An 11,628-nucleotide genomic window follows, 5' to 3' on the forward strand; every position below is an offset into this window, starting at 1 on the left:
TTTTGCTTACAGACTTCACTGTAAAAACCTATTGAAAACAAGGGTGAGTACGGTGTAAAAGGACAGTGATAAACCTGAGTTATGAAGACTGACTGTAAAACCAGAGTTTGCTTACTAAATGGTAGCATCTTCAGTGTTGTACCAGATAAAGACAAATCAGTAATTGCTAATTTCAGGGGGGTTCAGTCATGTTTGTTATGTACTTGGGTGGTGTGTACTTATACAAGGGAGCTGTTTGTCTTGTCTACAAAATGTCAATTTCTCCCAACTTCCAAAAGCTTTTATAAAGCTTTGTAGTGTTTCCAAACCTATTTTTCCTTCAGTCCTCAATTTTCCAAGATTGACTGAAAATTGTTAGACGCCTCCATAGGCTTTAGCTAGATCTTTTAAGACTTCTGGATATAAATTACACCTGCTAATTTTAAAATAGGCATCATTAATAGCTGTTGTTTAACATCATCTTTATTTATCATAGGGCTGTTGAAGAAGTACTTCTGTTGATAAAAATATGAAGTGCTCCTATGTATTATGTGATACATTTACTTGAACAATAACCTGGATTCTAGAAACTAGTTATTAAAGGCAGTCTTTTTAAACAGGCAGATAAAGATAATAGAAGTACTTTGAACTGGTTAGAGCTCTGTTACTGATTGGTAATTTTTTTCTGTCAGTCTTGGACCACCTAAGACTGAAAGAAAAAGCAGATCATGTTGATACTTAAAAGGATTAGGTGGAATGATTTTGATACTGAATGGTCATCCCACCATAAATTCTGGAAGAAAAATCCCAACAAATAAACAACTGATAATGTAAAATTCATTAATACAGTTTTAAAAGAGTTTTAAAAATGTGACACAAATAATGCTAGTCAACATTGCTTTCCAAAAAAAGATGACAAAAAAAAATTGTTCCTTTCCACATAACAAGAAAAGATTTCCAAAAAAAATGAGAATCTTTTGATGAGATAGCATTCTTGGACAGTTTAAAAAAAAAAAAAAAAAAAAAAAAAGTAAAACCAACCAAGCAGCCAACAGGGTAGGAAAGAACTATTTTAATACACCATTTACATGTGTCTTTGAGCTGTATTAATTGAAATAATCTAAAACAATGCTTGGAAGAGCATATTCCTGATTGTACATTTTAGAAATCATCCTCTGTTATCAAGTATAGAGGTTCTTCCCCTCCCCCTTGCCAAACGTTACCTATGTAGAGTTCACCTTGTAAAGGTAGTGCATACTTCCTTGTTTCACATTTAGATATTTAGAGTTGTAGACTTTATTTTCCAAAAGACTGTTCAAATTGTATTTGGACTATGCTTTCCTTTCCATTTGTCCTTGCAAGGTCCTCAGGTAGCTGTAACAACCAGATTTTTTTTAAGTTCTCTTGCAATGTTTGTTTCCAATTTTTGGAGAGTCTTCAGATGAGCTATACTTCATTTGCTGTAATATACCTCATGTAGGGTGTGAAGAGGGAATTTGCGTGTGTGCACACAAAGAAAAAAGAAGCGGAGGTTGAGGTTAAAAACCTACTATAGGCAAAACAGCGCTGGTATTCAGACGTCTTATAGCTGTTAGCTTTTCAACAGATTTTTTTCTTCAGCATAACTGTGTAATTTCTCAGGTTTTTCATGTCAGGATCTTATTTTTTTTCCAGGCATTTTAGAGCTAATTGAAAAAGTGCAGGAGTTTTCATCCATAGTCTTTTATGGGAGCAAATCCATTTTCTTAAATAAATTCGGTTTTTTTCACTCTGTCTTAATAGGAGTGCTGGTTTGGGGTTGCCTTTAGCAAGAACAAGTTTGCAGCTAGTCTCTTTTAGCGTGAAGAGATTTACACATTTGAAAATTTACAGTAGCTCTTAAAGGAATGGGTCTGTTTGGGGAGACTGGTTACTCAGACAATTTCTGCTGTTTATCCTATTGGCATTTGTAGTGTGAGAGTGTTAAGAGAATCATAGAATTATGCAAGTTGTGAATGGGAACTTTTTTAAAAAATGAGAAACACCATCTTTTAAAGCTCTTTTAGGATTCTGGAGATCCTAATGAGAACCAATGAGCCTAACAGCTCACCAGCACCAGGAGAAGAGCTGCACATTCCTGTGCTTTACCTTGTGTCAGCTCATGCTTCACAGATTACCACAGTAAACGAAGCTATTTTCTAGCAGAGAATTAATCCAGGAATGTTTTCACTAAATAAAAGCCAAAAAACCCAAAGCATAGCAACAAAAAGACCCCAACCCTAACCCCCCAGAATAAAAGCATATGGTTTCCTGTTGGGTTGGGAAGTTGCAATGGTTCATGGAAGAGTCCAGGAAGCACCAGATCTCTCTCAGGAATGGAAGGAGGAAAGGTGAAGGTGGTCATCTTGCATAGTGAAGTATCAGGTTGGATCAGCTGTTCAGAATACTGCAGCTTTGCATTTTCTCCATCTGTCCTAGTGTACAGCCTCTGTTCACACCTTTCTCCATCACCCACTGGGATCTTCCAAGTTCTTGGGAAGGTATAAAGCTCTTTTAAGTTTTCTGGCAATTCAGAACTTAATACCTGCGTGGTATCTTATCTCTTTAGCTTCTTGAATTTTTCTAACAGACTGTGATGTAAATCGTTAATATTAATAGTGTTCTTCAAGACTTAAGCCCAAATCCATCAGTGAGTTTGACATAATTGATATTTGACCTTAGAATTCTTGCTTCTTAATGACATTTAATACTGACATAGCTTCTTAGAACATATAATTAATTTACAGCAAATTCTGTTTTAATGCTGTATATTGTAGGCACTGAGTGTGGAGGAAGAAGCATATTAAGCATAAGCCATTTAGAGAGGCACAGTACTTGACCAGCAAGAGTGCTAGGTATGTGTGTGCTGCCGGCCTGTCATGCTGCATGGAGACGTGTGCAGGAAGCAGGTGGGGAGCCCCCACACCTCACTGATGCTTGAGGAGCTGCTTGGGTGGCTTTGTGGCATGCTCCGTCCCCATCAGACAGCTGCCACTGGCTTGACTGGAATGTAGTGGGGCTTGCGTGGCACCTGCACAGCAATGCAAGTGAATAATGAAGAGAATCAAGAGTTACGCTCAGCAAATAAGCATTAGAAAAAGGTCAGATAGGAACTTGTCTTTCAGGCTATTCTACTGCGGATATTTTTCTGATTTTCTTGAACAAATTTCTATGTTAGTAGTGTCCACAAGCTAGACAATTACTGCTGCAATGTAGTAGTCAGCCTGTGTCCCAGTACCACTATATATTCCATGCTGTATGTTTAGAAAGAAGAGGCATCGGATTTGTTTCAGGAAAATTCACTTCTGACGTACCAGGTGCTTAAATTTAAGAGTATGAAACAAATTTACAATGGAACTTACATATTCAACACTTAACTGGCAATTGCACAGTAGCTGAGCTAATCTGACAGCCTGTTGCTACATAAGGAGGAGCATTTTCCCTCTGTCTTCCTTCTATGTGCTTCTGTCATTAGATCCTGGGTAAGTGCTTGAAGTGATCCATTTTGGACCCTCCCATGAAGGTCCACAGTTCAGTTTCCTGACTGTCAAAAAAAATGTAGAACTGCTTTGCTGAGCTAGCGAGTGGATCAGCCTGCTAAGAAGTACAGTGATGGCCAAAGCTGAGGGCAGGTAAGCAGGAGGGGGCTCCCTTGGCGTCAGGAAGATAAAGTGGAGGAACAGCAGACCCTTTTCCTTTCAGGAGGCAGCGAGTTGTTACATCAGCTTCTCTGAACTCAAGACACTGCGCCCTGCAGTTCTCATCCTGACCTTTTTATCTAGACGTGGGAGTAAGAGAAACAGTGATGATTTTTACTGGGTATACGTGTTTAGCTTTTACTAAGTATCTGAACATTGTTCTCTTGTCAGACAAGTATAGCAGCACTTGATCTCAGTGGTGGAGTCCTACCATGTAAGCAGGCATTAACTATTTTGTCGAATGGATACAGACTTTTAACACATGCTTTAAGACATTTTAGTACATTCATTTAGCATCTGATCTACCTTTCTTTGAAGTTGATAGGCAGCACTATTGACTTCATGTGGAGGTGTATCAGACCCATTAAAAGGAGCTTCGCGTATAAGTTCATCTGGAGTTCTATTCCTCGTTTCAGTAACTTACCATAGTAAATCTGAATCAGAACTTCATGATGAACGTGCTAGCATTTGCAGTACTGCTTCTAGATCCGAAACTACACTTCATAGTTTATAGTATGCTAATTTATACACGTTCGGTCAGCACAGTTGAGGTGTTCTAATATATTTGGACTTGGGCACCTGATCAAGTTAATGCATGTGCATTAACTGCTGTGCATCAGATGAGCTCTGGCAACTGCATGTGTGTGCTCTTAGCCCTATAGAGAGCCTTTTCTTGTGCTGCAAGTGAGAGTGTCACCTTGTATTTGCCGTGAGTACACCCATGGTTGTTTAGTCTTAATCATTTACTTGTAAAGCTGCAGTAGTATTATCATCTGCCCAATCTCTATGTTCATTGAATGTTTGAAATTAAGAACAGTTTGTGGAAGATTGGGTAGGTATGATCTTAGTATTGTACCATGTCAATTGAAAAAAATATCTTCACTAGTGTTATGAAGCTAATTTTTATATTTGTTATTAATTGTTTGTTTTCTTCTTTGTTCCAGCTAACCACATGTACAGTGCTTAATGGAATCTCATGGGATGCAGTCTGAGAAACAGGGCTTTTTTTAACCACACAGAGCAGTGCAGACGGGCTGTTGTTCCTTTCAACATAACTATCACAGGCTTCAGGGTTAAAATTGCTATTACTGTCTCCTCCTTGCTTTGGCACAAAAGCACGCTGAGGGTGTTTAATTGCGGGTTTGCCTAAAGGTAGATTAGATTAATTATTACTATGTAATGCAAGTTAAAGCAAATAAAGCTTAGCTAGGTGTATAAAAAAAAAAAAGGTGCTGCCTTTTTGGATTTTTTTTAAAAAAAGCCTGTCAATCACAATGAAATGCAGCCAACTTTCTTCATATCGGTGAAAGAAAAGGACTGTTGACCCTGTGAAGGGGATATTTATGTCAAGATGAGCATATGAAATGGAGTAGAGGAGGAAGGTTTCTCAGCGAGAAGGACTGTAATTGCTTTCAAAACTCCAAGTTGTGCTCTTGAAGACTGCAGAACTAGCTTAAAAATGAAGCCTTATCACTTGAACTTCAGTGCCTTCACTGCAGAGTTCTTAACAGCCTTTATGCTAACCACCCACTATGGAATGGATCAAAGTGTTAAATATTTTGCATTATGCTTTACAAAATACTGATTCAGCAGGTTTGTAAAGGGGGGAAAACAAGTTAATTGCCTTTAATCTATGCATTTTTGCCAAGCCATACTGAATTAATTTACTATTAGAGGCATTAGAAACTAACAGTAAAGAGAACCACCGAGTTTGGAAGCATATTTTGGGGTACATCATTTCTATAACTGTATAATGTATTGCCTTACAATTTTAAGCGATACCGTACATTAAGTTAACAAACATTTAAGAAATATATGCACTGTTTGAACTGTAAATTATTCTTAGAACACTTTTACTGGGTTTTACGTTGTCCTTTTAGTGCCTTAATTTGAGAAATTGTATTATTGCCATGTCGATAAATGTAGAAATCTAAAACTAAACAAAGGAAAACTCTAAAACTATTGCATACCAGTGGTTTTCACTGTATTTTAATTGGTTTAAGTATTATAGATGCTAGATGCATTTTCTAAATTAAGTACAATCTTTGAATGAGAATTCCTCTTACAAAGAAAGACTGATTCTAGTTCATAAGCCAAGAGATGTGTAGGCAATGCAAAAAAAGAGAAAAAAAAGCAAGCATATAACGCAAAAGCTCTGGGTAATTCAGGAATTTCAGTAAATGCTGTCAGACTCTTGCTTTGTAGCAGGAATACATTCATAGTATGGGCAGTATGGTTTTATTTTATTTTATTTCTTAACCAAATACCTCCTCAGTAATTTATAATGGCTTTGCAGTTGTGTATTAAATAAGAAGCACTGGAAAACTGATTCGTCCATAGGACGATTTGCATGTTTCAAGTGGTATTGAAAGCCGCACTGATGGATATGTAATAATAAACATATCTGTTATTAATATGGTAATGACTCTGTGCTCATTTAATGAGAAATAAAGTAATTTATGGAAAGACCCTTTTGAAAATGACTGGCATGGTGTTTTCTCCTGACTGCAGCTTCTACATCTTTCTAAGCATCTAGACATTGCAACAGCTTCCTAGTACAAGATGCATTTGCAACATAACACCTAGGGACTGAAATATATTTTTTCTATTCTACACAAATAAGTAAATACCATATTAAATATTTTTTTTATTCCCTTATTCTCGTGGCCTACTGTAGGAGCCTAATTTGTATTTATTGTTCAACCTCCACCCTGAGCTTGCCTTGTGATGGCTTCATCCTTCATGATGCAGGAGATTTGGAGCTTCAGAAATCCTGCTTATTTGGGGGCGGGGATCCTGTTCAGAAGAAAAACTGTGGGGTATTTTTGTTGGTGGGAGTTTTGGGGGGGGGGGTTTGTTGGTGTTTCTGGAGTTGGTTTTAGTTGGGTTTTGTTTGGGTTTTTTTCTGGAACAGCCTATGCAACCCATGAAGCCAGCTGTCCATAAATCTCCCTGGGTAATCTACCAAGGCTTGTAGAACAATGGAGTAGTAAGGACAAATTACATGTGAATGATTTTATGTCCTTTGAAGGTCACAGAGCTGGGAAGTATAGATAAATTGAAGCATGTGATGTGGTAATTTCAGAAAGTTCCTCTCTGTTGAGCTTGCTGTATCAGAAATGTCAGCAATTCCAAAGCTGTGGCTGGAGCACTGAAGACTACCTGCTGGATTGCCAGTCACATTGAGTGTTAGCTTGCCAAGCAATACAAGGGATAATTATGACCTGCTTTAATTTCCTATCACACATCCAAAGGGGAAATAATACAGTAAAATGATTAAACTTATATTACTTAAATACATACATTATTATAGAAAATTTGGAGCAATAGAAAAGGCCATTCTCCAGATGCAGATTAGGTTTTTGATTGCTTTTCTGCTTTCCTTTATGTGTGACTGGCTACCTCTATAGGCTCACAAACTCTTGCTTGAATAATTTCTTAATCAAAAAAAAGTAGCGTCTTGTAATGCCGTATTTTATGAATCTGAAAAATAGCATAAAACCCGTTATAAATAGATAACAACTAGCGGGAAGAGGGAAAGACTGAGGAAGAAATGGGTTTGCTCTACAGCAGGGGTCCTCAAACTACAGCCCGCGGGCCAGATACGGCCCCCCAGGGTCCTCAATCCGGCCCCCGGTATTTAGAGACTCCCCCCACCCACCCCACCCCCCGCCGGGGGTTGGGGGGGAAACCAAGCAGCCGCAGATGACTGCCTGCCACTGCATCCGCGTGCCGGCCCCCTGGTTAAAAAGTGTGAGGACCCCTGTTCTAGAGCTTGGTACATACTATAGTTTCCATAGCTTTTTAGCAATGCTGAAATTCTGCAATTATTTTTAAATGCTGATTTTGCTTGGGAAAGCAGCAGCAGACATAATGAAGTGTTAAATTACATTGACTTGTATGTCTGGGATAAGTTGCACTAAAATGCTGTAATAATGAAGTCTAGACATGCAAATTACAGTTTGTGTGTTCTCGTATACTGATGTTGCCGCTTGTTTACTGTAAGCAAGGTGCCAATCTACAGGAATACATACTTTGAATAACAAATTCAGCCAAAGGTTTCTACTGTTAGGAAAAGTATGATTTCAGCTGTGCAAGCAGGTATTTCAGGGGGAAAAAATAGTTTATTATTAAACTTTTAGCAAGCATATCAGCTTTACCATCCAGAAAAAAAAAATCAGTGTGCTGCTATATTTGCTACAGCTCCATTTTTTCTGGCCCTTGCTGCCTTGTTTTGCTTGACTTCTACCCTTGTCGCTAATGATTTCTCTTACAAGAACATTTTGCTTAGTCATCTGTTACAGTCTAGAAAGTCATCAAGGGATATGAATGTATAAGCTATGAAGGCCTAGAATAAATCAACTGGCTTCATTCATATTGGTAAAGCTGTGGTGTTACACACTTTGAGAAATCAAGAAGCCTAGATTCTTACATGATCGGTTTTTGATTTGCCTCCGCCTTTTTTCCATTTTCTATTACTATATTAAGTTATAAGTTCGTTAACATTGGTAGAATGTCAAAATCAGCTTTCTCATTCCCTCTTCAAGCCTCCCTATTCCTGCTGAAGGGAACAGGAAAAGACAATGATAAGAGTAGGTAACTGCAGCAAAACAGCCTGGGTAATAAGAAACAGTCTCTCCCACAAGCAGGATTTAGCAGCAACCACCAAGGCTGTAGCCAGCAGCAAGTCAGGAGTCATGCAGCGAGGGAAGCAGCAGGAGCTGAGCTTCTCTCTGAGCTGGTGAACTCTACCGAGAATTTTTTATGTACTAGTTACAAACATAAAAAACGCAGATAAGAGTTTTGTTGTTCTTCCTTCCTCCAGATGTATGTTTGTGGTGATGCAGAATGGAGAAAGTGTGAAAGCTGCTGTGGCATGGGTAACACTGAAATGGGGGATATTGTGTGTCACCTTAAGTATCTTCTGGATTGCTACATTTTTCCTTACCTCGCAATTTGCTGTATCATCTCTATGTAGAAGTCACGCCTTATTGACACAGCATGCTTCAGTCTGTAGGTACTGTGACATAGGGATCAAACGTAGCAGTGGCTTTCAGGTTGGGAGTGCCGGGACGGTGCCATAGCCTGGGCCCCCAAGTCGGCTCGAGGAGCCACTGCTGCACAGGGCAGTCACAGCGACTTCCATGTGGGCCTCACTCAGCCCTGCGCGGTGCTGGGAAGGTTGTGCACAACAGCGTTTTGTTCTTGTATCTTGTTTCTGTTCGTTTTCTGGGTGCTCCTTTGGAGACTGTCAAGGTTTGCAGTGCAGGGAAGTGGAATGCTTACCTTTATCACAAAAAAGAACTTTTCTTTAAATACGTAAAGTACTGTAACGTATCAGGACAGTGGAAAATTTCATCTAAACCACTTAAAACTAGGATTATTTTGAGTTTAATATACATGGCAATTATCTGCAAGACAGGTGTTAATAATGTAATTTGATCCTACTTGTGCTGTGAATACACACGTTAAAATGTTTAAAGCTTTAAGACAGACAGACAGGTTCCCACGAACATTGTTTCCCACAGAAAATAAAATGTACCTGTCAATATCTTGAATGAGGATAACACATCTTCCCCTTTCAAGAAACAAGAAATGTAAATGCAATATTTTAATTCCTGAGACTGATTGTTTAAAACGAAGACCACCTCCTTTGTTCTATGGAAGGTATCCCAGAGGTGCCTGAAGCATGCTTTGCAAAGGGGCTTGCCTCGCTTCCCGGTGCCTCTTGCGGTTCTGCAGCACCTGCCTGTACCATGAGGGTACACCGGCTACTTGTGCTCCTCAGAACTGAGCCACAGGAGATTTCATAGATCGGGACTTGCTCTCACCCGTCTTCCAGCGTTAATAAATCCTGCCAGGCCTGCTGGCCTGCACACAGCATTGTGCTGACGACACCCCCCCAGCTTTTGGATGCAAGCTGGCTTCCATCTGGCCAGCTCAGGATGGGAAGCAGCCATGCTCAGGTGGCCCTGCGAAAGGCCACAGAGACACAGCTTGGGGCAGGCAGTTCCACTGTCCCCGTGCCCTCGCGAGCCAGCCTGGGGTTCGCTCAGGGCTTGTCTTCACAAAGCAAAAATACGCATTTAGTAATGTTCAACCAATCCTTTAAAATTTTAATATTGTCAGGGTAATCTCTACTTCGCATTCCTACATCAGGTTGCACTGTCTCTACACTCCTTATGTCAGTTTGTGTCGGATTCAAGGAAACCAGCACCTATTGAACCCCTCCTTCAGGAAAATGGCACAAAGCTGTTAATGGCAGGAAAAGGCCTACACGATCTTGGGGGAAAGAAAAGGGAGGTAGCGGTTCCTCACCTTATGGAGGTTGGGAAGTTGTCCTGCAGCTGCAAATTTCTTCTCTTTCAGCACAGCACCCTCCAGTGCCTTTCCAAAATCCTGAAAACGCATGGGCTGTGATTGCCCAAGCCCCGGCCCTCCTTATTCTAAAGGGGAGAATGTACTCAGTGCAGCTTCAGACTGTACAGCACTGAACTTCCATTCAGGAGTCGCGAATAAATGGCCTCCGTAACAGTCACTGTTGGTAGTAAGAAGAAATGGCTAGGCTGGAGATGTCCTGCGCTTGGGCTCGTGGGCAGACAGCTGGGATTTCCTCTCACTTGAATAGATGGTCTGCGGGATCTCACCCTAGAACTGAATTAAAGCTTTTCTAGAAAGCTACTTCAAGCAAATCAAAGTAACAGTAAATTTGTCACCCTTGCTGCTAAACTTTAACATTTAAATAGTCTCGGTAATTGGAAACTCCATCTTAACTCAAGATCCACCTTATTTTCAGCATACCACCCACTGGAGCTGCTCTGAAATGTAATCCTTGTTTCCCAAAACTTCCTTTTTGCATCTAGGAGCCCACACCGGACAATAAAATCAATTGATTCTTCTTCTCCTTGACAAACCGAAAACACTAGATTTTCTAAGCCTTCCATTTTAAGGCTTACTTTCAAGCCCTCGTTATTTTTATAGCCATTGTGTATATCCTTCTTCAACTGTTTGGAATTAAAAATAATATTTGGTGAGCAGCGCTTTTATAGAGGAAAGATCCTTCTTGTTCTGGGTATCTCTTCTACAGCAGAAGCAGGTCCAGCAGAAACTCTTCCAGCTGCAGCTGCCAGAGGAGCTGGGGACGGCAGCGATGTCACATCTTTAGAGGTGGCAGCCAGGAAAGGGGTCTGAGGAAGGGATGTTTCTTTCTGGCATTCTCTTCCTTTTTATGCTTAACCACTGTTTGAGCTTCTTTAACAGCCTCATACCTAAACTGCTTTTGTAGCAGGTGAGACTCGTACCTCCATGTTTACCGTTTTTAGTATCTCTAGAACTACGTTTTATTGTCCTGAAGGCTCCTGGCCATTGCCACCGCACTCACCCTTCAGCGCTCCTTGTCCGTCATCTATCACCCAGCATTAGAGTACCTGCTGGCGAGTCAGTCATCCCCTGCTCGCCCGAAAAGTTCTTCCGTTGACAGTTTGATCTCTCCGTTTTCTTACGGCCCAGAAGCAGTTCATCCGCAGCAGCCTTCCCTTTTAACTCCCCGCCGCCCCCGCGCAGTCGCCGCGTTCGGGCCAACCGGCGGATGGGCTGTAACGGCCCCGACCCCGCGGCGACACCTCGCCCTCCGCGGTGGCGCCCCCCGCTCCCCGCCCCGGGCCCCCGCGGGCGGCAGGCGCAGGGCAGCGGGCTCACCAGGCGCCGCCCCAGCCGCGCGCCCCGGCCGGCGACGCGCCCCCGGGCACCGCAGCCCGCTGTCCCGTCACGCTCCTCACCGGCCGCTCCCCCGGGCAGCCCGCAGCTGGGGCCGCGCCCCACCTCCCCGCCGCGGGGCAGCGCCTACCGGCCCGCCCCCCGCCACGGGCCCCGCTCCGCCGAGCAGCCGTTACCGCCCACGGCGCGCGCGCGCCCCTCCTCGCGGCCGCCCCAC

General features: G+C 41.7%; 1 protein-coding gene and 1 long non-coding RNA gene across 5 annotated transcripts in view; one reads left to right on the forward strand and one right to left on the reverse strand.

The window, feature by feature from the left end:
* The window catches only part of ROCK1 (Rho associated coiled-coil containing protein kinase 1), a 91,880-nt gene extending 85,705 nt beyond the window's left edge, over positions 1 to 6,175 (forward strand). Inside the window, exon 33 of the mRNA XM_037378639.1 lies at positions 4,640 to 6,175. Coding sequence (XP_037234536.1) covers positions 4,640 to 4,643 — 4 coding nt within the window. The 3' untranslated portion in view covers positions 4,644 to 6,175. The remainder of the gene's footprint in view (positions 1 to 4,639) is intronic.
* Positions 2,930 to 11,596, reverse strand: LOC119143966. Of its 4 annotated transcripts, XR_005102904.1 has the most exons (5): positions 10,014 to 11,596; positions 9,238 to 9,273; positions 8,644 to 8,981; positions 6,999 to 7,178; positions 2,930 to 3,775 (listed from the first exon to the last, which is right to left on the reverse strand). It is a non-coding gene; the product is annotated as an uncharacterized LOC119143966 (long non-coding RNA). The 4 variants fall into 4 exon arrangements; XR_005102906.1 differs by lacking the exon at positions 9,238 to 9,273 and having other exon boundaries at positions 10,014 to 11,595; XR_005102905.1 differs by lacking the exon at positions 6,999 to 7,178 and having other exon boundaries at positions 10,014 to 11,595.
* Between the last annotated feature and the right edge of the window lie 32 nt (positions 11,597 to 11,628).

Source organism: Falco rusticolus, chromosome 3 (assembly GCF_015220075.1).
Source record: "Falco rusticolus isolate bFalRus1 chromosome 3, bFalRus1.pri, whole genome shotgun sequence".
Classification (NCBI taxonomy): domain Eukaryota; kingdom Metazoa; phylum Chordata; class Aves; order Falconiformes; family Falconidae; genus Falco; species Falco rusticolus.